Source organism: Calliphora vicina, chromosome 4 (genome assembly GCF_958450345.1).
Source record: "Calliphora vicina chromosome 4, idCalVici1.1, whole genome shotgun sequence".
Taxonomy (NCBI): domain Eukaryota; kingdom Metazoa; phylum Arthropoda; class Insecta; order Diptera; family Calliphoridae; genus Calliphora; species Calliphora vicina.
Genome location: NC_088783.1, coordinates 1305363 through 1333212, shown reverse-complemented (window position 1 = coordinate 1333212; position 27850 = coordinate 1305363). Strand labels below are relative to the sequence as shown.

General features: G+C 28.4%; 1 protein-coding gene across 1 annotated transcript in view; it reads left to right on the top strand.

Annotated features, from left to right (window-relative positions):
* Positions 1 to 27850, top strand: part of MICAL-like — a 113629-nt gene that overhangs the window by 50155 nt on the left and 35624 nt on the right. Inside the window, exon 4 of the mRNA XM_065508518.1 lies at positions 9032 to 9117. Coding sequence (XP_065364590.1) covers positions 9032 to 9117 — 86 coding nt within the window. The remainder of the gene's footprint in view (positions 1 to 9031; positions 9118 to 27850) is intronic.

The window sequence follows — 27850 nt, the reverse complement described above, 5'->3', positions numbered from 1 at the left end:
ATAACTAGTTGCCATTACCTGGGTAAATGTTCATTTAGAATGAATATTATGTATTTTTGTAAAATATTTTGTAGAGTTTTTAAAAGAATAATAAACATTCACATTCAATGTAAAAAAGTACATAAACCAATACTTTCCGATACACAAAATTAATTGCTATTGAATTGTTTTCGTTTCGTTTATTGTCAATATTATTTTAACGATAACTTGTTGGTTAAGATAAAATACTTTAAAGTTTGAGTTCATTGTCGTCGTCGCCAATGCATCTATCTTTTACACCAGAAACGTGCATTGATTTTTATATCATTACATAATAATACTCATAGTAGTAAAGTAACAACACAACACAGCCAACCTACTATTATTATTATTTCCATAAAGGAGAAAGTTCACAAAGAAATTTTTTTTACTTTACAGCGATGCACATAAAATAAATAAATCGAGTGCATTTTTCTTACAAAAACTGTTTTAATAAAATGGGAATATAGAAGAAAAAATAGATCCTCGAATGTTTTCGGAAATCAGCTTAACAACTTTAGCTAGTTTTAGATTTTGGTTTTATAAATTTGCCATATTTTGTATTATTAAATACAAAAAATTATTGATCAAACATTTTATTTATCTTGTTTAATTGATTTACTGGCATAACCAGACATATGCATTTATGATTATTTTATATTTGTTCCTGCATACGAAAATAGATTTTTGTTTGCTTGCGCATAAACTTTGAATTTGTCCCCTGCAGCATTCAATGTGATCGATCAATCTATATGTGTGTTAGGGTGATCGGCCCGATTTTTAATAACCGGTTATAACCATTTTATTTTTTGTAAGGTCGGTTTCGGTTTTTTTGAAAAGCTCACATTTCGAATATCGAAGAAACCGGGTTTTTCTCCTCGAATAGCCGGTTTTTTCTAAAAGTGTGTTTTTATGAGTTTTAGTGTATTAAAAACTTTAAAAAATATTCAAAATCCAAAAAAAAAATTTAAAACAAATACTTCAACTATTTAAGAAGACTTTTTATATTTAGAAAATGCCACAAGTGATCTGGTAAGCCCGAACACTTACTCAATGCTTTGTTTTCTATATGTCCTACAAATACACCGAGTAAAAGATAATTTTCAATGTCTAGTTTTATAAAAACAAAAAAAAATATCGAGATACTCAAAGCATTTAAACGGTGTTTTACTTATTTTACCTTCATAAGGTCTTCAAATTTACTGACGTTAACGGTCTGGGGTCAAATTTGACTTAAATAGAAAATAGATTTTTTTAAAAAAAAAACTAATTTAAAGTCATAAAATATCAACCACTCATTTCTAGAAAAAATTAAATTTTAATTTCAAAATGGGTAAAATTTTACACGAAGACCTTATGAAGGATAAGAAAAACAGTAGTTCGAGTATAATGTTCAGCAAGTATGATGAAAAGAGATAGATATACATATATTAGAGCTACCAAAGATATATTGTAGTGCTACCAAAGCTCTGAAAAAATTTAACTTAATTGTGCGTAACAAAAAACCTTAATTTCAAACAAGTTCAAATTTGTTTTTCTAAAAACCTAACGTAGTTGTTGACATTTGAAATGAAATAAAATTCATAAAATATCAAACACTCACTTTTAGAAAAAAATAAATATTAATTTCAAAATGGGTCAAATTTGAACCGAAGACCTTGTGAGGGATAAAAGGATAGAAAGTAATAAAACTTTTTTTTCTTCTTATTTTGTAGTCGTTTCAGTATTTTTCCAAAAAACCGGATATTATAAAAAAACCGAAACGGGTTTATGTTAAATTGCTAAAAAAAATGTCGAAGAATCGATCACCCTACTATTACCTCTATAAAAATATAATCTTTTTTGTTTAAAATTTACAATTTTATCATGAAAAACCCACGATAGTACTAGGTTATATATGTTTTAATAGAGGCGGAGAACCATAGAATAAACGTCTATGCGGAGAACTTTAAATTGCACAAAAAACAACCCAGTCTGGTTCCTTACGGGAGAATTGGGAATAGTGTTTCTAAAAAACCGACTTTTTAAAAAACCGGTTTGTCGATTAACCGAAAACTGGCCTTTTTTAGAAAACCGGTTTTTCGGTTAACCGACATCGAAAAAACCGGTTAACCGTCATATATGTATGTGTAGAATACATAAAATGTCCAATAAAGTTATACAGCTTTAAAATTTGTTGTTTCTAGTAGTCAGAAATGAATAATATTTAATAACTATAAATATACAAAAGTGCTAAGTCCATTTTATGTTGTAAAAATTTCAAAATATTTATCTCAGTCAAATGGAATTGAGTATAAATATGTTACTAAATATATAATACTTGTTTTAATTATTGGTTTATTCATTAAATGTCAACCAAAAAATGTAAATCAATTTTTTAATTAAATATTTGATAATTTTGAAATTTATTATCACCTCGACTTTCTGATATGAAACAGAAAATGTTACAAGTCCCAAAAAAGGACCTTGCAAACGCACTTCTTTACTTCTTCTTGCATATCATACCAAATATGCAAGTAATAAAACTTCATTATCAGATTTCAAAAATATTTCAAATCATGGATTTTAGAACGTTTTTTGTCTCTCCTGTAATATTTCTGAAAAGGACTTTGTATACTAAGCTAACGAAATGATTATTAAAATAAAATTTTAAGAACAAAACACACAAATGAAGTCAAATTGATTTTTATTTAAACTCATCGTCCTCTACTATTTAGAATCATTGTAATACTTAAAAATATTAATATAAAGAGGTTTGTATTTTAAAATCACGAAAAACACAGTCATTTTGGCCCCAAGTACTCTTAAGGGTTAATTTCCATTTTTGTACTGTTATTGTAAATACTAGACTTCATGTTATATTTTTCTTAAGTTTCATCAAAATTGGCCAAAAAATATATAACATTTCGTTATCTTTCCATTAAAAATTCCAAATATTGAAAAATTTGGCCTTTAATCTTCACGATTTAAGGGTTAACGTTTTCCGATTTTAGGAAAACTTTCAGACTATATTTAAAATTACCTGGACTATAATATTCTGAACAGATTTTACTTAAAATGAATAACAGTAAGGAAATTGGGCTCATTCGCCAAAATATGGCCAAAAAATTAGTTTTCCTCGAAAATCGCAAAATTTATATCGCAGGTATGGAAAAACTGTGGAGGTATTGAAATATTTTTTTCTGAAATTTGTTTAACAATTGAATTTGAAATTGGAGTTTTGAAACTTCCGTTAAAAAAATATTTTGTAATTACTTAATACCAAAATTTTTAAAAAATACTGAAAAAAATTCATTTTTTCCCTTGTAAATGCACCTCAAAACTAAATCGAAAGTCGGCACGGGTTGCCCTGTGGTATTTTAGGTCATGACGAAAGTTTTCAGGGGGTACCGTTTCAAAAAATTTAATTCTAAGGGACACTCTAATGTATACCCTTGCCACTCATGGTGATGGGTATAAAAAACGTTTTCAATATCCATCCAATTGGCTTTATTAACTAGATACTTTTATGGCATTAATGTTTAAAGTAGTCGCTGCGGCTAGCATGTACATGACGTCACACACCCTTTATTTTAAAATTTTGTTCCAGCATATTCTAGAATGTTCTTGGATATTCTAGTATTTTTAATGAAAATGTTTGTTGATTTAATAATTTTCTTTGTTACAATATCAACAATAACATATTTTGGTTGATATTGTTTTTATGTTTTCGAATTAAAAAGTGAAGAGATTATTTTCAAACGCGCCTTTTTTTATTGATATCAATTTGATACATTGCGACTAGTCTCGATAGAAAATGAATGCGACTAACGGAGGGTTAAATAAGATTTTTTAAATGAAACATACATATATTTTTAAATTTTTTAATGACATATTGTTTGATTCTGTAAAATTCTTAATTGAAACTAATTTTTTCTGTGAAGTGTTTGCATGAAAGCTGAAGAACGTTGCGAAAGTAATCCTATAATTACATACATATACATATGTTGGTCTTATTTCACTGGCCTTGTAGTAAATGCAAGTTTAGAATTTCGGAGTGAATTCATATAACATTTATTAATTAAATTTTAAACTAACTTAATATTTTTAATTAGACATTTGTAAATTTTCCATATTTTTGCATTGTTTTTATTTTCATTTCATAATAGCAAGGTTTAAAGTAAGTAATAAATGAATGAATTGAATATGTTCATTCGTTTGTTTTTTCTAGGCTATTGACGAAAATAACCCAAAACGTGATATGTCAAAAGCTTCGTTTCTTAAAGAAAAACAAACGATTATCGATAATTAAAAAATAAAAAAAAAAAAAATTAAATAACCCCCTACAGGTGATGTTTCGAAACGAAGTTTCTTTTGAACAGAATTAATAAATGGGCTTGTCGTTAAATACCTACCTTAAAGATGGTGTTTCGTAATTGGAAAATTAGATCCATCCATCTATGTTCATATCTCCATCTAAAAGTAGTAAAGTGCCTGTAAGAATTAAAAAAATTATAAACTAAATTTATGTATGCCAGTCATCATCAACGGCTAATAGCAGAGAGAATGAAAAATAAATATGTATGTGTGTACATTTATTTGTTATGTACCTATTTACTGTATTTAGAAAAACAATAAAAATAAATAACTGAAAATGGTATTTGTTTAAATTTTATATTGTTAAAATGTCGCAACAGCTGCTGCTGATACTACTACAACTATTCAACCAAGCTGAAATTTTTGAAGATGATGTTGTGGTTAACAAAAAAGCAACCAAAACTTATATTCAAGTGTGCAAAAACTTAAATAATAAAAATAAAAAAACTAGTTACCTTTCTATAACAAATGTTTGAAAACAGCGTATTTCTGAAATCAACGTCATGGAGTTTTATTAGTATTTGTTTTCTTAATTTTCAATTTTGTCGATTACACAACACAACAGACACAAAAAGATGCGAGGTTGTTTGTTTCTTGTTAATGTGCTGTTTTTCTATAGCGAGTGAGCGCTTTGAGTGGACGTTTTACATGTATTTTGTTTTTGTAACAATATTAAATTTCCACTCAATGTACTCGTTCGCTATAGAAAAACAGCACATAAGTGTCGTCTGTCTCCCTAGTAGTTTCCCACAGATGTTTCGTGAAAACAGAAAATGCTAATTAAAAAACTTAATGACTATGAAAAATGATTTTTTAAAATATATTATACCTATGTACATTTTTTTCTTTTCCGATTTATCTACACATAGAAAACAGATTCGTAGTAGCCAATCAATTGATTCTGCCTTAGTGACCGAATTTTACAGTTGTGTCTTCCTTATTAACTGATTTTCTATTGATAGAACCGAGTTTCTATGTACAACCGAATCATTCGATTCGCAACAAATTCGATTACTACTTCGAATCTGTTTTCTCTGTGTATAGTCAAAACTACATTTGCTGCAACAACGTCATAATTCAAAAAAAGTCGTTTCGAGAAAAACGGCTTTGAATGTTTTGTGACATTTTACTCTTTCTTAAATAAATTTGCAACAAATCATGCGATTTCAGAAATAAAACCTGATTTAAATAGTAGATATTAATATATTTATAATCTGTATTTAACCTAAATTTTTACTTGTCAAATCTATATATTGTTACGAAATTGTACTTGAATTCAAATATAACGATTTTAACGGCTGATTTAAAAGTAGCATAAAGCTTTCAAATAACAGTGCTGTAAAACTGTAACATATCTGTGGGCGTTATTAAATAAAAGCTTTCAGTTGATTTGATCGTAAGTTGGCAACGCTGTATTCGATTTCGAATATTCAGTTAAAGAACATTGTAGAAAGTACACCATAGATGGCGTATGTATTAGAAACCTCTAGACAGTTAAAGAGAAATCTAGAGTGCAGATGGCAGTGTTATAAATAGTAGCAGAGGTTGCAGTCGTGAGTGAGTTTATCAGAGACGCTTTTCGAATAAACATCATTTAAGTGTCTTAAAGTGTGTTGTGTTTTTCAAGTAAATTCGTGTACATTATAAATTGTGTCTGTAATTCTGAGAATTTATAAACGTGTATAAAAAACATTGAGTGGCTATTTAATTCTGTTGTTGTTGTACATTTTAAAGAAATAATTTATTTGCAATCAAAAGTATCCGGTTTATTTAAAGGAAATAAACCAGCGTTTTGAAAAGGTTAAAACGTAACAATATGTATATAAAAGTGAATGTGTGTTTATATGTACATATGTATGTATGTATGTGGTACCTCCCATACAAAGTTAATTTTAAATATCATATATTTTGGATACAATAAAAGCTAAAAGATACCGATTCCGCTATCTATAACGATCCAGAATATATATACTTTATGGGGTCGCAAATGAAAAATGTGGAAATTACAAACGGAATGACTAACTTATATACATATGTATACCCTTGCCACTCATGGTGAAGGGTATAATAATTGACTTTTTTGAAACTATATGAAAGTCTAAATAACGACGCATATTTTGTATTACTCAGTTCAAAACACCCGGATTTTGAGTTATGACGTTGTTGCAGTAAATGAGCGATATAATAATAAATGTTTGTCTATGAAACTGGCTGTTTTTACTGGTACTCAATAAATACGAGTAGCAAAACATAACAACTCAATATTTTCTATAACTCTGAAAGTAGGCACTGAGTACAATAAGGAAAAATGTTGCACTTTTTAAAACGTTAAATACAATTTTAAAAAAGTATTATTGATTTTACCCAAATTTTATAACTACATATAATCCACAGAACTAGTAAATCGCATGCTCTTCTGGAACCAGTTCGTTGGAACGATATGTAATTCTTAAATATTATTGGTTCTAACTAGACTACACTAAGTCTATACACGAACTAACTAACTAACTAGGTTCCAAAAGAACTCATCTAATCGTTAAAAAAAGCTTTTATTTTTAAATTTAAACAAATAACTATAATTTATTCCTTCAAGTATGCATTTTTATATTGTGTAATATGTTTATTTTTTGGTTTGTCCTTAAGCAATAAATGATGCTTGGTGTCTGTAAGTAAATTATAAACGCCAATGTGGTCACTCAACTGGCCAAAAAAACAAAGAATTACTTATTTACGTCAACCAGTTTTATATTAATTTTATATTAACAGAAAAAGTCTGCAATTTAAAACAAAAATTCATGAATTCCAGACATGGCCCTTTTCGATACATTTTTGTTTCTCTTTCGGTATTAATTGCGTAATTTAAGCTCTCTACAAGCACATAATTTTTATGTTGGTGTTTTTTTTTTTTGTTGACTCAAATATGTATGTATGTGTTTTGTTTTGTCTGGGCACGAGGGAGAAGAAGTATTTTCAAAAATGTTTTACTTTATTTTTGGTGATTGTTTTTTTTCCTTTATCTTCTTTGTTTTTTTGATTATTCTGCTTTTATTTAAGATTTTTCGGAATAGGTAGATTGAAAGAAGCCTTTTTTTGTTTGTTTCCTGCAGCATCTTTTTTTATTTGTTTTTTTAATGAAAATAAATGAGTACTTCTAATCTGATTGCAAGATTTTAATAAAATTTCCCATCGGTCCGGTTTTCAATAACCGGTTATAACCGGTTTTTTTGCTAAGATCGGTTTCGGTTTTTTTGAAAAGCTCACATTTCTAATATCAAAGAAACCGGGTTTTTCTCCTCGAATAGCCGGTTTTTTCTAAAAGTGTGTTTTTATGAGTTTTAGTGTACTTTAAAAAATATTCAAAATCCAAAAAATAAAAAATTAAAACAAATACTCCAACTATTTTAGAAGACTTTTTATATTTAGAAAATGTCATAAGTGATCTGGAAAGCTTGAAAACTTACGCAATGCTTTGTTTTCTATATGTCCTACAAAAACACCAAGTAAAAGATAATTTTCAATGTCTAGTTTTATAAAAACAAAAAAAAATATCGAGATACTCAAAGCATTTAAACGGTTGTTTTACTTATTATTACTTATTTTACCTTCATAAGGTTTTCAAATTTACTGACATTAACGATTATCGGGTCAAATTTTACCCAAATAGAAAATAGATTTTTTTTTAAAAAAACCTAATGTAGTTGTTGACATTTGAAATTAAATTAAAGTCATAAAATATCAAAAAAAAACCATTAATTTTTAGAAAAAATGCAATTTTAATTTCAAACTGGGTAACATTTTACCCGAAGACCTTATGATGTATAAGAAAAACAGTAGTTCAGCAAGTATAATGAAAAGAGACAGATATACATATATTAGAGCTACCAAAGATATATTGTCGTGCTACCAAAGCTCTTGTTGTTTGGACCTTAAGTCCAAACAAGTTTATAGATATTTTTATTTTGCCAATTTGTTATTCTAAAAACCTAACATAGTTGTTGACATTGGAAATGAAATAAAATTCATAAATTATCAAAAATATCAACCACTCACTTATAGAAAAAATTAAATATTAATTTCAAAATGGGTCCAATTTGAACCGAAGACCTAGTGAAGTATGTATGTATGTATGTATGTATATACTTTTATTGTACCAAGGAAGAACGAAAACTACTGAAACAGGTTGTGAAATTTGTTTTATTATTTTTCGAGATACGGAGAGTTATTATTAATCTGGATTGTTAGAAAATCAATCTAAGGAATGAGGGAGCAGCAGAAGGTGCCACCAGCACGAAAGGGACTTATTTTAGTTATTATTTAGGTTTCTTACCTTTTGGTTGATTGATTGATATAGGTCCAAAGACTATCACTAAAAATATTGGGGATATATAATCTGCCGACTGATATGTTCAATCTATCTTCCCGTCCTTATTTCCTTGGTCTGTCTAAAAGGTGAAAGGGGGACGCCTGGATTTCGACCTTGATTAATAAATACCGTCATCAGTTTATTACGTTACTGGAGAATGTCTGTAATGTTTTTTTGTGGATTACACAAAAAATAATAAAACTATTTTTTTTAACTTTTAAACATATTTTTCTATGTGAATGATTTTTTTTTTATAAATGTTTAAAATTTTATATTTATTTTATTTAATATTAGATGCTCACAACAGACTGAAACGTACCTCCTCGTCATCTGCCACGGATAAAACCCAAATAACAAAATCTCCAGGACCGCCGCCCAAGGTAAGTTTCCTGAATTAGTTTTCTATTATTTTCTTTTTATCAACAAAAACCGTCATGTCTATTGTTTTGTTTGTATAAAATTAAATAAAATAATTTATAATTTTTATAATTAAAAAAATATTTTTTTTGGTGTGTGGTTGGTATTAAAAAAATATTTTATTTATATTTTTAATTAATTCGTCTCATTTTTCTCACGTAAATTTGTTTATTTTTTTTTAATTCTTAATCTAATCTTCTTTGTTTTTTTAGTTTATATGTAATAAATAATAATTGTTTTATTAATTTTAAATAAAAATATTATTAATTCATTAAAAATCATTATAAAAAATCAAGAAAAACAATAATTTTCTCGAAATCTGAAAATTATAATTAAAAAAGAGCAAACAAAGAAATAGAGTCTATTACCGAAACCGTCATCATTTTAACCGAAATAAAATCAAAAATACTGCTGTTTTTTTGGTTATTAGAAATTTGTTTAAAATTAGGACGAAAGTTCTACTAAGGAGTGAGATCGAAAAATTCTTAACACACGTTTTTCATTACATTTTTTAACCCAAGTATTATTTGAATTTTTTTTTGATCAAGTTACCTTTGAAAAACATGTCAGTTATTATGTGTAATGTCAATTATATTAATTTTTTTGTTAATCTGATTAAAATGAGTGACCAGAAAAAAGTGCGTACTGAAATTATTAAATATTTTCAACAAAACCCAACTTGGTCTTACAAAAAGTTGGCCAAGCATACAAAGGTCTGCCGTCAAACTGTTTCCAATGTTATTAAACAGTACCGGGAGAACTTGTCAGTTGATAGAAAACCTGGTTCAGGTAGAAGGAATGGTCCACATGATGTTTCTAAAGCCAAAAAAATAGAACGCATTTTCAAAAGAGCTCCCAACACATCCGGTAGGAAAGCAGCCCGGTTAGCTCAGTGCTCGGACTATTTGGTACGAAAAGTTAAAGCTAATGCAGGTTTAAAAACATACAAGGCTCAAAAAGTTCCTGACAGGAACGCTACTAAAAATTTAGAGGCCAAAAACAGAGCACGGAAATTGAAGTCAAGTTTTATAAAAAAATATTCTTGCTGCATAATGGATGACGAAACGTATGTTCTGGCAGATTTTTCGCAACTTCCAGGTCAAAAATTTTATGTTGCTGATGCTCGAGGGAATGTTGAAGAAAAGTTTAGGACCCAAAAGCAGACAAAATTTCCCAGAAAGTTCTTGGTATGGCAAGCAATATGCAGTTGCGGCAAAAGAAGCCACTCATTTGTTACAACGGGCTCTATAAATACCGAAATTTACATCAAGGAATGTTTACAAAAAAGGCTGCTTCCATTCATAAGACTTCATAATGTGTCCACTTATTTTTGGCCTGACTTGGCATCCTGTCACTATGGCAAACAAGCCCTTGAGTGGTACAAGAACAATAATGTGGTATTTGTACCAAGAGAGGCAAATCCTCCAAACTGCCCGGAGCTAAGGCCAGTGGAGAGATATTGGGCTCTTGTTAAAAGAGAATTGAAGAGTACAAAAAAGGTGTCCAAAAGTGTGGTAGATTTTAAACGGAGATGGACTACATGTTCGAGCAAAGTGACAGAAAGCACTATAAAAACGTTAATGGAAGGGTTTCCGAAAAAGGTTCAAAATTTCATCACTAGTGATTAAAACTATAAAAATAATTTTTTTTGTAAATTGTAATAATAATTTCAATCAAATAAAAAAAAAATTAAAGCTGTAAGTTTAGTGGTTTCTTTTTTATAAACATATATGTATGTTAAGAATTTTTCGATCTCACTCCTTATGTAAATTTGTAAAAATTTTATCATGCAAGGCGCCATTGTTGGGCCATTATTTATTTACTCCGTCCCCGATAACTATGCTGCCGGAAGTGAGGAGTATCATTTTCGAAATTTCGAATTTTATATATTTTTTGTTTTCCTTTCATTCTAACTATTTAATACCGTTCCAAATTTCAAATGAAAGTTCGTTCACACTACAACACACCGGGCGTGAGAAAAATTCGGACCAGCCGTTTCAAAAAAAGTTATAAAATCAATTTTTTGTGAAAAATATTTTTTACGATTTTGACCAATTGTAGGTCCAACTTACTATGGTCTTATATACGTTGTAAAGGTCTTTGAAATATCTATCATTAGATATCCATTTCCGGGAAACCGGAAATATGCTCTAAAAAAAACATTTTAAGCGCTTTAAATATGCAGTAAAAACTTTAAAATATGCTCTTAAAATTTAAAAAATATGCTCTTAAAAAACAAACTTTTACATAATTTTTAACCAAAAAATATACTTTTATTTAAAAAAAAATCAATACAATGCATTTCTAAAATGGTAAAGTAACATAAAATATACAAAAATAACAAGAACTAAAACAAGTATAACAAAAAATGAATACAGCACAAAAACAATAGGAACTTAAGTTATGAAAAGGCCTCGAGAGGTATTTTTTAATGATATTTTATATAAATATGAAGACACTTCTTCAATTGCAATAATTGCAATAAATTACAAAATGTTGACTTAAATTTTCAAATAAAAATCATTGTCTATTGGATCTGAAAACATTTTTATACATAGAAAATGTTCTTTAGACATCAACTGATGTTATAAGAGTAAATTTAAAAGATAATATTTCTTTATTTTGAAATCTGTTTTGAGGAAAGTCCTTTAAACTGTTTACAAACGCTTTCTATAATTTTGAATCCTTAATTTTTTCCTATTATTTGTTCAAATTTTATTTTAATATTAGTTTTAACACTACAATTTGGTATTTTATCAATATTTTTAAATGTTTGTTCCACTAAATTATACTGTTCGATCATTGTAAGCCCAGCTGTTTGAAGTTTTTTTTTAATAAATGTTTCAATAAATCCAAAATTTGACGTTATAAAAATTAAGTTATTTTTTATTGCAGGTGTATTTAAAGCATCTTTAGCAATGTTAATAAACTGAGACTCCTCAGCATTTAAAGCATTGATAACTTCACAATTTTTTTCAAAATTGTTGGCGTAATAATTAACAGCTGAAAGCCATGTTCCCGAGTTACTACAGACTCTGGTAGCAATTCTAGAGCAGGATACATTTCTTTTAATGTATCAATCCTATTTGGGGCTTTTAAAAATACCTTTTTCACATTTGCAGTAACCTTGCTTACGTCTTTGTAGGAGTCCCTTATACGTTCACACGAACGATGAAAACCATGAAAACTATTATAAATTCTCTTAATATTAAAGAACGGATAAGTTTGAATTAGAATTAAAATTTGATATTTAGATGGCGCTATTATTAAAATAGAGCTTATTTTATATCATGATACAATCATTTTAGAAGGTAGAATCATTAGGGAGAGTTGTCAATTTTATGCCTTGTAAAGTCAAATGAAAAACAAAATTGAAATAATAGAATGAAAAACCATGGTAGAACCAACCAGGTACAATTATTAGGGAGAGTTTTCAATATTTACCCCTACAACGTCAAATAACGCATTTACTCTAATCACTTTTTATTTAGTTTTCGCAATGTTTTGCACGTTATATTAAAACTAACACATATTTATTTGGAAAAAATTTAATTTGAATTGAATATTTCACGAAAAAAAGTAAATACACAAAAATTTGTTTAATTAATTTTTTTTTGTCTTAGACATTTCGTTTTGTTTTTTCTAATTTTCTTTTGTTTGACGTTATAGGGAATGTATAATTGAGAACGTACTTTCTAATAATTGTACCTTGCTTGTTCTGATATGTGAAAAACTACAAAAATATTTTGTTTATATTTGAAATACAGTAGAACCTTTATATATATACAATACAGTAGAACGTGGCTATATATATATATTATTTATGGGTAAAACTTAATTATTCCATTAAGAATCTAATAATTCTGAAAAATAAATCGAAAATAAATTTATTTTTAGATTGTAGTAATCTTTTATTAAATATTTTTAAAAGAAAAAATTACAAACATAATACATAACAATATAAAGTAAAAAATGTAAAAAAGATGTAAATTTAAAAAAAAGTTAGGAAATAAAATCAATTTAAATTAATGTTTTAATCATTTTCTTGCTGATTGAAAGTCTTTCATTAGCTTTTTTGGTTTTAAGATTTCGGTTTAAATGTTTTATCCGAAAATGCATTCTTATTTTAAAGAAAAAGGATTTTACATTTTCGGGAAGAACATTATGGATACTTTTATCTAACATATATTTTGTGAATCCACTGATGTTAGCTATTGAATTGCCATTTACATTATTAAATATAATTTCCAATTCTCTTAAATTGTTTAAAAACGATGTGTTTGGTTTTTTGAGTCCACCTTTAGAAACTTGATTAACCCATGTGAAGCCTTCCTCGTTATTTTTGGACTCAGAATTTGTAAGTTGAAGCTTTTGAATTATATAACCAGCTACATACTCTAAGGCGTCTTCCTCAAAGCAATCGAGCTCATTGTCTATAACGCATGTTAACTCATTAGCCTGTTTTACAATTTCCATTTCTGAATCTTTGATATTATCGCAGGTATCAGTGTCATCATTTAGTTGTAAACATGCCCTTTTGAACTCAAATTTTTCAGTTTCATCACATTCTGAGTTTCCAGTTTTTATAAGTTCGTTATTTTTGGCTATTAAAAAAAATTTTGTTATTTATGCTTCAATAATTATTATTGTATTTCAATTACCCAGTAAATATTTTCGAAACCTATAAATAAATTTAATAGGACTTGGGTGATCTTCAAAACCGCCTTTACCTCTCATGGCACTAAAAAAGTTTTCCACTATATCTTGATTTAATCGGCTACTTATTACGTATTCGATTGAGTGTTTTTGTTTTAGGTGTTGGTATAATCCTTGAAGCGATTTATTTGTTATTATAACCCCTTTTTGGAATTGGATGATCGACTTTTTTCCAGGTATAATTATTTGACTCATTAGTGCAGTCATCCTGTTAAATACATCATCTTGAACATCAATGTTTTTTCCATATGATTGTTTAGTTGGTATAGTAGTTGCCGTTTTTAGTTTCAAATTATTTACATCGAACCAATCGTTTACCAAATCAAAGAATTCCGCGGTGTTAATTGCGTTGTATATTTCAATGCCGAGAGAAAAACATCGGCGAATAGCACTGGCCATAGAGTGAGAAAATAGTTTTGCAGCGTATTTAACTTTTTGCTTACTACATTGTTTAAGATTCAGATATTCATGGGTCACATCATACGTTATAGACAAATCTGATTTTGAACAGTTTAGGACTTGAATTATAGTTTCTGAGGTAACCAATGAGTTTTTAAATATTATTCCTGATTCAAGAAAGTGGTTTCTTATCAATTTAAGAAGATGAGGTGGATCGGCGAAAACGAAAATATGGTCTTTAGGATTTGTGGGATTTTCAAACCAGTTTTTATCTTAAATAAATCATTTTAAAGTAAAATATTAATATCAAATGAATGATAAATAATAGTTATATGTCTTAAAGATAGAAACCAAACAGAATAAAAAATGAAATCAAAAAATTAATTAATCTAATAATATTACCTATAGTTATGTCAAGTTCCTTTAAAAGAGACTGATTAGTAGGCCCCATATCCGAAACTATTGCAACAACTTCAAATCCTGCATTATTCAGTGTGCTAACAATTTCGAAAAGCAAATTCTTCTCCATTTTTGTATCAAAATCAAAAAATATTTCTTGTTTCCAAGATTTTATTAGCCCTCTTACTGTCAGAACTTGCACATAATTTGCAGGTGAACGTATACAATCATTCATTGGATCATGTTCATACGTATATTTTACCTTCATTTCATCAAAACATATAACACATATCTTTTCAATAGAGGAAAGTTCTTCCTCTTTCATTAGTGCTATTAAATTTGTTTGAAAGTGTTATGAAAGTGTAATTTACGGTCCCATCTATGTAGGGTATTCACAGAAGGCAACGGAAAATTATCATTATAGAGCTTTCGATAAGCCCTAGGACCAGTGGAATGGAGTGAAATTGCATAAGAAACGTCTTCCCAGTTCCAATGAACTTTTTTATTGGGATTTAAAAGTTTGCGCTTCTGACCAGTAGTAAAAACTGCATCGATCGCCTTCATTGTGTTTTCGATTTTGTCATTTCTTTCATTAAGTTTTTGATTTTCTTTATTAAGCATGGCAATTTGTGCCTTCAAACGCAAATTTTCTTCGAGAATATTACACTTTATCCAGTCGTCGCTGAAATCATAATATAATAATACTTAAAAATATAAAATATATTTGACTTATTATTACTCGGTTTGTGCACTTGCATCAGTGATGTTAACCGTACGGTAATTACCGTATTGTACGGTAATTTAGACTTCCGTACGGTAGGCAGGTAATTTCTACATTTGTACGGTAATTTTAAAAAGTTTAACGGCTATATGCATAAAAAAAACCTTATTGTAGATTTAAAACACAATTTTGTTAACGAACACTTCAGCTTTAAAAATCATTTATAAAAGTATTGTATTCATAAAAGTTTGATAAAGGTACAATAAGTAATGTACTGATTTTTGTCTAAGCTGGCAATGCTTCTCATTTATTTCCCCTTTTTTGTTGTTAGTGTTGCTTTCAATTAGGATAAATTATTCGTTAATTTAGTTTTTTTCATTAATTGTTTTTAGTAATAATACATTTTTGAAGATAGCAACTAATTTTTAGATAAAAAATTTGTATCTGATTCTATTAAATTTATATTAAGCTAAAATGTTTTAATGTACAAACTTTTTTATATATTTTATTTCAATTATTATTAAAAGTATTCGAATGACGAATATTCTGTGATAAAATAAACATCAATGTTTTATAATTTGTTTTATTAATTTATTTTTATTGACATTTTGTTAAATTTTAACAAAATTTAATTAATTTCTATGTGGAAACACATAGTTTTAATTCCGGAGTGGGTATATTAGATTGTGTGGACCTTCTTCCACAATGTTTACACATTTTATTACTATATGGCGTTGCAGGTTAAATGTAAATGACAAAAATGCCAATCAAACTAACTTGTGAACCTCATGTTATTCACTGCCGGAGGAATATCAAACAAAATCATACACTATTAAAATGGAACTTATTCGCCAGCGGAGTGGAAATTGTGTTTAGCAATTGCAATAGTATAGTCTATTATTCCAAATTTATCTTTAATATCCTCTTTTTTAAGATAAAAAGTAAAAATAATTCCTTAAAGTAGGTTTATAGTAGGGTCGAACCTACCTACTTTAAAATTTGTACATTTAAAAATTGTTTATCAAAGGTATTTTAAGCTATCAATCGTTTATGAATACAACTTTATGAAAATTTTCCTATAATTGGTTTATAAACCTTTTTTAAATTTTTATGCATATGGCTGTAAATTTTTAAAAATTATATCCTAAACCTTATATTTCCATAATGTGTCTACATATAATGTACATATTTAACATTAAAATAATCATAAAACTTTGAGGATGATGATAACCAACTACCACTAAACAAAATACGCTAGACAAATAACGCGGTAAAGTAATCGCAAGTCTTTCAAGTATGAATATTTCAACATACAAATTAGTATTAAAAACTGATCGTAATAAATCCCCAATTGTTCGATACCAATATTTCTATAATTCCTTTAGTTTTGCATTTCCCAGAAGCTTTTGAAATGGATGAATTTAAATAAATAGATACGGAATTTATATTATAAGGCAAATAAATGATGTTGATAAAAATGGCATTCTGCTGTTTTACAAACATGGTCCTATATTCAAAACCCACTATCTTTGATATTCACGAAAATTACTTTTTGATAGTAAAATGTTCTGTGAAACAGCCCTCATCTATGGTGTGAATTTCTTACAACCTATTGTCTTTTGCTGTTTTATTTGCATTTTTGTTATTTCTCTATGTTATACAATTATTTTTTTCCGAATGCAAAAGCCTCTATCTTTTCAAATAATTTTCAAATATTTTTTTGGAATAATTTCTTCTTGCAATTCATATTTTCCTACTAATTTTTGAATGCTGAACATGAATTTTACATTTTTCAATCATTTAAAAAAATTAATTACCATGAAAATATTTTACCATTATGTTTTTGGAAAATATAATTTCCATGGCATAAAAATAAATGGTTAAAGTTGGAGTTTGTTTAAAAAGTGTCTTATGTTGTATTATTAGCCGTTATCTTAAATAAATCACGTTGAAAACTGACAGATGGCATAAATGAAATCAAAATAATTTAATTCTATTAAAATGCAAAATCCTCTATATTTTCATTTTTATATACACATTGAATATTTTGAGAAGAAAACCCTCTATATATCATAAAGTCCCCAATAATGCAAAATTTTAAAAACCAATTATATGTGAGATTCAGTAGTTGTTTTAAAATAATAATTGTAGCATACCGAATTTTAATAACTCAAGTAATACGCGACAAAAAACAGTTTTTTGGCTTTCCTGAAAAGTTGTTTTTTAAGATAGAGAGTTTTGAATATAGGCCCTCGATATATTGAATTATAAAAATAAACCTGTTTCAATAAGAAAATATTATTATTTTTGTACTAAACTTTGGATACGGTAATTTTACCTAAAAAACGGTAATTTTTTTAGGGCTGTACGGTAATCGAAATTAAAAAGTTAACATCACTGACTTGCATCCACAAATAATTTGACTTGAGAGTCAATTTTCGGTACATTTTTGATTACATTCTCAATTGTTACCCCATTTTCATCAATATATGTGGTCGAGAGTTGAGTAGGGTCTTAATTAAATATTGTATTAAAATCAATTAATCATAAATTATATGTATAGACAGTAATAATTTAATATGAATGTAATTTAAACCGTTAAATAGTTTCTTACTTGTTGCTTTAAAAGACATTGGGACTTGATGTTGTATTTTTAATGAACGAACAGTATCAGTTTCATAAAAGTTTTCCGTTGTTAAATCATTAAATTGGTTTATGTTGCAAAAACTCATTGCATTTTCGTTGTAATCTTAAATAATAAAAAAAAGTAATTGCAATAATATATCTATATGTAAAAACCGCCTAACTAAAAAAACTGAATATTCTAATAACAACATGTAACTAAATTAAAAGTTTCAATCACTTTTTCTTCATTGGTAGTTAACTCTAATTTGTACTATAAAACGATTTGTTTTACCACATATTCTATCTGCATAAGCAAGAAAATCAGCCATTCCTTTAAGCGGTTCAATAGAAGGCACTGCACTTGGCATCAGACGTGCTCGTTTTGATCCTTGATGGAGTTCTATGTAATCCGAATTCTTAAAATGGTACATACAAATCCTTGAATGTTTCTTTAGTTGATCTCCACAAGCAGCACTCCATTCCATTATTTTATTTTCTGGACACTTTATGAACTGTACGTCCTTTTGTTCGAATGAACATTTACATACACAACATATAACACGCATATTGAAAATTTAATTTTATTTAATTTAAATTTGTTTACAAAAAAATATTTTATATTTTATTTATTTTTTGATGTTTTGCTTTATAATTACTTTTTTTTATATGTGGCTGACATTTAAGGGAATGTACAAATGAGAACGTAATAACTAGTGATACTACCTTATATAATTGTATCATGATTTTATATTACAAAAAAAAACCATATATTTTTCAATTTTGAATTTTAAACAAGTAAAAACCTGTAACACAACAGCGAAAAATAAGTAAGACAAAATTTGTTTTTGATAAAGTCAAAATATGCTATTAAACAGTAAAAAATGCTCTAATATGACATAAATATGCTCTTAAAACAAATATATGCATTTAAGGGTAAAATATGCAAAAATATGCACTAACAAATCGATGCCAAAATTCTTAAATAGTTCTGAAACGTGTGAATATCTTATCCATGTGCCCATTAGACTCACCAGAAAAAACATGCATTTGCATATTTTGGTTTCCCTGTTAATGACTTAGTAATCCAGATATAGGTCAAAAAGGTCAACAATCTCAGGCATTTGTGGGCCGATTTTGCAGATTTTAAATAAGAAATTTCTCGAAAGCATGTCTGACAGAAGTATTGAAGATTTGGATACCGAAGATATCTGGGGTCTTCAGAAAATTGATTTCAACAGACAGGCGGACATGGTTAATCGACTCCGCTATCTATAAGGATCCAGAATATAAAGTATATATATAGGTTCGGAAATTATATTGTGGAAATTACAAACGGAATGACAAACTTCTCACGATGGTGAAGGGTATAAAAATTAAAAGGTGTGGTGAGTGAATTTCTACATGTGGTGAATATTTCTTATTAAACAGTTACTTGAAATATTGGCACTGTTTTACCTTGGTTTTTGACCTGCCTTGCCACATTTGAGAACTATATTACCTTACCGTTACAATGGTTCTGATTTTTACTAAGTTATTTTGATTGGCAACTCCAAAAATTATCATGTTTTTAACTTTTATTAAAAAAAATACGAACAGAAGTATGAAGTTTAATCTTTTTTTAATACACAGGTTTTTATACTTCAAGATAAATTTTATGTCAAGATTTCAACATTTAGAATATTATTAAATAAATTCTTAATAGATGAAAAAAAGCTGAAATTTAAAATATAAATAGTGCTTAAGAAGATCTACAAAAATACGCTTATATGTAAGGTTATCTCTATTAGATAAAGATATATTTAGGTTTATTTATTTTTTAATTTTTTCTTTTGTAAAAAAATTTTCTTCGGGACTATATACAATTTGTATATGATCCATCCGTAAAGAGAATTTAATGCAAAAGTAAATTTTGGCTCACTTAAGCGGACACAACAGACCTATTCAGACTTGACCAATTTTTTAAAAAAAATTTAGATTTGAGTAAAAAATTCTAAAAAGGCAAAGCACCGATCCTCAAAAAAGCTTCACATTTGTATAACTCTATATGCTTCTTAAATATCTCCAAAAAATTTTTACTATCACACGGTAAATAACGACGCAGTAGGCACTTTTCTAAAAAAAACTCTGTTTTTGGAACACATTTTCCCCGGTTTAGGAATTTCGGTATTTGAAAATAAAACAAGTAAGAAAGTATGGTCGAGCTTGACCCTATACTAAGTAAATGAGCAACAACATTTTTCTTTTAAAATATCAATAATTTATATTCGTGAGTGCTTTTCGGAAGTGGGCCTTACATGACCAATTATGGATCGATCACCATGAAATTAGACAGATTGATTTATGTATATATGAAAGTTATTTTTGTTGAATTTTGTGTGTATACCAATATTTTAAGAGATTTATGCATGTTGAACTGATTTTCGGAAGCTGGTATATATGGGAGCTATGACTAATTATGACCGATCGTAACAAAATTTGGTGACATGAGTTTTGTATATATAAAATTTATTTGGAGCGGAATTTGTGTAGATACATAGATAAATTCAACATCTATGACCGATAAAGTCCAATTTCGGGAGGACATTTGTATGGGGGATAGGTGAAATAATGGACCGATTTCAGCCAGTTTCAATAGGGTTGGTCCTTAAGCCGAAAAAAATAATACATACCAAATTTTATCGAAATATCTTCAAAATTGTACTTTGCGCACAAGGTTTGCCAACCAGCCAGCCATCCAGCCAGACGAACGAACATCGTTTAATCGACTCAGAAAGTGATTCTAAGTCGATCGGTGGGTGTTAGACTAAAAAACATTAAGGACATTTGAGTCTATATTAGTTCCACATTTTGTTATGATATCTTTAACCGTTAAAATTTTACATTAAATCAAATTTTATATTTTTCTTTATGGAAAATCACCATATTAATTTTTTTAAGTTTTTAACGTAAATGACGTCCCAAAAATTAATAAAATTATTTAATTTTACTAAAATATCAATCTTCAAGTCCTAACGTTTTTAACAATATCAAATACTTATATAAAAATCATTTAGTTACTCCTCAGAAGTTCCACAAACCTTGCCCCATTTGAACAAATTGTACGTTTTTTCATATATTTCATGCAAAAGTAATCAAAATGAAAAATAAATACACATCTACACATCAGAAAAAAATGACCAATTTTGATTATAAAGACCAAAACGGCAACACTGATTTCAAATTAAATATTTACAATTGCTGTATTTTAGCATTTTGCAAATTCAAAATAATTACCCACACGATAAAACAGTAATTGCACTTAGTTACCTACAAAATCGCCAACTACAAATAAAAATCGACAAAAACAAATGCCCTAAGTCTGGCAACAGTGTGTCGTTGTAGTTTTCTTACATTATGTCTTGCTCCCCTGTTCGTACAGAGTTGTATTTTGCATTTGTTTTTGACAATTTCCACGACTGGAAACGATTGGAACGGCAGCGAACATTATTTTTTATTTATTATTATTTACATAAATAATTAAAACCCTCACTATTCAATTATTTACACAATATTAAGTGTAAATACTTATTTGTTTAATTTTTCATTTTGGTTTTTTGACATTTGTTAAGACCAATCGTTGTTTTTGTAGAACTGACACCACCTTGTATGAATTCGCCTTGGTGTTTTCTGTCGCAGAATTTGTTTTTTGAGAACAGAATTACATTTTACTCGCCATTTTTCCACAACAAAATTAGTTATTAAAAGTACGTCGAAGGAAGAAGAAGTGGGAATTTAATGTTGTGAGATTAATGTTTTATGAATACAAAAATAGTAAAGAATAATAATAATAAATTCTAATAAAAAAAATTTACGCTAAATTATGTAGCTTTTTATCGAAATGTTTGTGTTGTAATTTGCGGTATTTTTATTACTTCTTTTCGTATTTAATTGTTCGGTTTAATAAAGAAGTTTTTATAAAAACAATTATTTGAAATCAAAAAAACTTTTACTTACCACAGTGTTTTATGAAAACGTGTGACTTTTTTATTTTTGCAAAAATCATCGTGTGTAAAAAATAAGTGAAACTTAATTTGTAAGTTGGCTTTTTTTTGTCTAATTAATAAGAAAGACGGACGACACACAAACAAGAAAATATGTATTTTTTATTGTGTTCGTTCAATAAAACTAAAAAAATAAACGGGACTTTTTTATAAATTAATTTTGTAAAAAAAAATAATTAAAATGACTAATAAAAGTGTGTTTCGTTCGACTCATTCTAATTAATTTTTTCCTCTTATTGCAAAAAAGTGAAAATTTGTTTCTTCATGTAAAACGACTCTGTAAAATAATAAAGTAAAAAAGAAAAAATTAAGAAAAGAAATATGAAAAGAAAAGAAAGAAGAAGAAACTTCGAACATTTTTTTACTCTTAAAATGTAAAGAGTTGTTAAAAAAACAGACAGAAGAAGTAAAAATAACAACTAACAAGTAAGATTCGGCCGTGCCGAATCTTAAATACCCTCCACCTAAATATGATGGTAAAACAACTGAAATAATATAACTGTTAGAAATTCTAGTTAACGCAGAAGATATTTTTGTTTCAAATGTACAAAAAATTGTATCTAATTCAGCAATTTATGATTGAAATTCCTATTAGAACGTATGAAATTTAACAATTTATATACTTAATATTTAGTTAATACGTTTTCCCTTTTAACCTCAAGTGAAAAAACAGAATTCAAAAAAATTCAGTATTATGAATACAAATTACTGATCTGTGTACTATTTTGGTTCAATATATGGATGCTATGACCTACTATGGTCCTAAGTATTTGATGGCTATTAGAATTTCATATAAACAACGCTATTAACAAGAGTGGACCTTATATGGGAGCTATGCCGAATTATGGACCAATATATAAAAAATCTTGTAGTACGATTCTTGGATACAAATTACTGATCGCTGTAAAATTTTGGTTCAGTACAGATTTTTTTGGATATTTGTGCAGGTTAAAGTGTCTTCCTGAAGTGGGTCATATATGGAGGTTTTGACCAATTATGCGCCTATCATCGTAACATTTGGTACATCGATTTGTGTATACATATATTGAACAAATTTGATTCGAATTTCAAGCTGATAACTATTTAACTTAATGATGCATTGGTTGCACGAATTTGCGGCATCACTGCCAACAAGTTGCATTAAAAAACGTTTGACGTACAGCAATAATCGCAAATATGCTTTTTCGAACACTAAACTTTTAATTTGCTGCAGTGATGCAATCATACTGAATTTACGAACACACCCATTTTGTTTTGATATTGATATTTTTTAGATATTTGTGTAGGTTATTGTGTTTTTCGGAAGTTGTCCTTATATGGGAGCTATAACCAATTATCGGCCGATCTTCATAGAATTAGGCACAGCGATTTTGGTATATGTGGGGACTATTTATGACGAATTTCAACTTAATAGCTATATTTATAAAACATTTATGCTTATTTAAGTGATTTTCGGATGTGAAGATTATATGGGGGCTATGGTCAAATATGGGCTGATCCACAAACAATTTGGTGATGTGCCTATTTTGAACGTGAGTTTTACACAGACAGACGGACATGGCTCAATCGATAATTATCAATAATCTCAGATGAATATTTTTCAATGTTACACACGGAATGACAAACTTATATATACCCTCATTCACCACTAATGGCGGTGGAGGGTATAAAAATAGTTTTTTTACTTCTTCTGTCTGTCTTTTTTAAACAAAGTATGACGACTCACAGTGGTGGTAGTTATATAGAAGAGAGCTGCAAAAATAGTAATAGTTCGAATATCGTCTTGAAACTTCTACAGCATATTCCTGCCGATAAGAAAATTAATTTGACAAAAAGTCGGCGTGGTCACTTTCACTTAACGCCCACTTTTTATCTATATATATAAAAGTGAATGTGTGTTTGCTGGTTTGAAGACTATAGACTGCTAACCGGCTGCCCGATTTGCTTGAAATTTTTACAGTATGTGCCTGTATGTCTGGAAGGAAATGTTTTGTTTTGAAATGTCAAGTGGGTGTGGTACCTCCAATACAAAGTTAATTTAAAAAATATGATATCTAGGAAACTATAATAGCTATAGTCCTCAAATTCTACATGAGCAATTTCACCGTTAGTATAAATATTTGAGGCAAAAATAGGAGTAGTAGTCACAGAGGGCGTGGCACCAGTCCATAAAATGTGTACGTTTATTCTACCATTAATATTAATATTTAGGACAAGAATGGGCGGACTATAAATAGTGGGAGTGGCACCTCCCATACAAACTAAATACTAAAATTCAGATCTATCTGTATAATTGTAATATGTAAAGAATTAAAACTTTGTGTGAATTACTTATTTAGGTCAAAAATGAGCAAAATAATGGGAGTGGCACCTCCCATAATTATTACAATTTATATATAGGGGAAGCTAATTCTTTATGTTGCTTGTTCGCGAGTGGGATACCCCAAATACTTATAGGTCTATGCACCAGATGGAAAAACCAGAAATATTGTATTTCCTAAGGCATTAGAACAACAAATAACTAATACAAAATATTATATACCTACTCAACATTAAATACAAATATTTTTTGTTCTAAACTTTTCTATTTTATTGCAACTCACATTAAGATTAGAAAATATGAAATAAATAATGTATGTACTTTTTATTACATTAGAAACTAATTTTAGATAGACTAGATTATTGTAATGGAGAGGCGTGAAAATCGGCATTTATTGGACGTTTCCTTTATAATAAATTAAAAAGATATGCATGTAAATAAACAAATTAATAAAAATATAAATAATAAATGTTCAATAATAAAAAAGTACACCACTTAACAAATTACACAGCACAGAACATAGTACTGAAACTTATGTACATATATAGAATATTAATTTGAACTAGGCTTTTTTTAATGTTACTGAAAAAGGCGCAAAAATGCGCAGCTAAATTAAACAGAATCGTAAACTACCTATATACTTTTTGTAATACTATATACATATATAAAGGTTTAGTGGTGAAATTTGATTGAGAAACATTTTAAAACTCTAAATTATTTCAACACAAATTCTAAAAACACATACGAAAAGCTACTTCTGAAAAATTATTTTTTTTTTTAAATACAGAACAGAAATAACCGACATGAAATATATTTAAAACAAAGCCAATACCATCAGTTTTTATATCCATTTTTTAAAATTTGAATTAAACACTTTTATAAAATATAAATCCACAATTGAACTTAAACTTTGTTTTCGTTTTCGCCCTGGGTGCAACCACTGTGCGACTGAGCAAATAAAAAAATAGTTAAAAGAGTTCATTTTTGTTTTTAGTATATTTTCTCATTTAGCTTTTTGTATGAATCATTTGTTTTTTGCTTGTAAACTTTGTTGTCATATATTATTAAAGAAGAACAAGCGTAATCGTATCCGTGTATACTACTACATAGAAGAGTAGTAAGTACCCTGCAGTTCATTGCACTAGTTCCGCTACGTTGAAGTCGTTGGCCACTCAGAACTACTACTAGTGAATTTTCAACCCACTCGCAACGTTATTGACTGGTGAATTTAACACGGGGATGTACCTGTTATTAATTTACATCAATATGGTTATCAAAAACTTCTCTTAATTAAGTAAAAAAAATATATTTTTTTTAAGCACTCATTTGATTTACATTTTTATTATATTAGCAACACTATTTCTGCTTTGTAGTTGACAGAAATAGAAATTAGCCTAATTCGGCTACAGCGGCAAAAGCAATCGTGTGGTCGTGTAGCTGTGCTGTCGTCAAAAGAATCGTCTTCATATAAACGTGTGTATTCTAATTTTGACAGATTGCAGTTGGTAGGTAGCCTTCTAGAAACTAAACTATTGGTCGGATCGCTTTGATTTTTTTTAACGATTCTAGATAAAATTTCCTTGTAATACATGTGGGGGGCGGTTATACTTCCCATGGCCATCAAGGAGTAATTTCAGTTTGAAAATGAAAAATGTCCCCTTCTCACCCGCCGGAGGGTTAAAATATAGCGATCGACTCGGAATCACTTTCTGAGTCGAAGTTTGAAGATACATATTTTGATAAAATTTGGTACACATATCGTCGCCACGTAAGTCCAAAAAATTTTTTTTGTGGGAAATTTAATTTAAAGCTTTTACGATTTATATAAAAAAAATTGAGTCAAAAAAGATGTTCGATATTTCTGTATTATGTAGCGCTTGAAATTCAACATCGATTAGTGTAAAAATTTCTAAAGTCAATTTTTCAAGTTATTGGCATTTTTAGCTCCAAAAAAATTTACAATTTTGTTGTATACGCCACTTTTTACGAAATATTTATTAATTTATGGCACATACGTGAAAATGTACTGATAAAAACTGCGCTAATTGTTTTCTCCAAAATTATCTTCACGTATATGTGTTAAGGTAGGATCACACGATTGCCGCAATGAACCAATTTAATACAATTTTTATTGTGCTGAATTGGGGCCCAATAAAGAAATTGTCCCAATCAAATTCTCTGCAGTCACATGATTGCTTCATTTTATATAAATTTGATTGTCGTAAATTGGCGCAAAGCGATTTAGTGGCAATAATTGTCGCATTTCAGTCACACGATTGTTCTAGTTTACGGCAACTCAGAGAAACAGCTGTTGTGCTAGATGTTAAATTTTGTTTTGTTTACATAAATGTAAAACCAATCTGTTTTTGAAAAAAATATTTGTTAAATAAAAAAAGAAAATTGCGTCGGCCTTAATTATCATATAAAAAAATTAATAAAGAAATGTTAAAAGATATATGTGGGTCATAGAGTGGCTCACAAAAACAATATTTCATTTACAAAAATTAATATTGGCGCTAATTGTCTTCTTTGATTGCCGCACTAGAACACAATAAATATTGGTGTATTTTTAACTTTTTTATTGGTGCATGTTGCCTATCAAGCATTCACATGATTGCCGTACCAGGGTTGCATTTGATTGGGCCAAATAAGCACAATATTGTTGTGGTTTGACATATGAGCCAATAAGTTGTGAAATCACACGATTGACGTATAAAATAGACCAATAATTGGTGCATTGCGGCAATCGTGTGATCCTACCTTTATACTTTCAGTATCCAAAATTAATGTATGTATGTATTTAGTAAATTAAATAAACCACCAATCTTCATATTTGTGGTCGCTCTGGAAATATTATGGCAAGTTCTATAGTGTGTTTTTTAAGCCAGATAGAACTTGAAATTGTAAAAAATTCCACAAAAAAAATAAATTTTTAACATTGGAAAATGATTTTGTAATTGAAAACACATATAACTAAAAGTTGTTACTAGTTAGTAACAATTGTTACTGGAAAAGCGTTCATTAACTCAAAAACTTGCAAGTAGAGCAAAAATCAAGAGCGTATAAATTTTAGAGAGTGTTCTCTCGTTGCAAACTATTGCAAGTTCTATTTTGAACTCGTAATAGTTAGCAGCTTATATTTTATATGTTTTGTGTTATTGTTTATTTATTTAAAATTTTATTTTTGTGGTGAAAAAATGTCAAAACAAAAGAATTTTCAATAAAATTGAAGAAAATGTGAGTATTTATACATTTTAAAAGGAATAAAATAAGGAAATTGTGTGTATAAAACAATTGTTACTGGAAAAGCGTTCATTTACTTTTTACTATTTTTGAGAATTTAAGAGAGTAATTTTGTAAATTTTGATTTTATTCTCTCGTTGCAAGTATTTACTGGGAAAGTAAATGAACAGACCTATTATCTATTCAATAATTTTAGTCAAGGCGTATTAACAAGGTGAGTGCGTCCCGGCAAC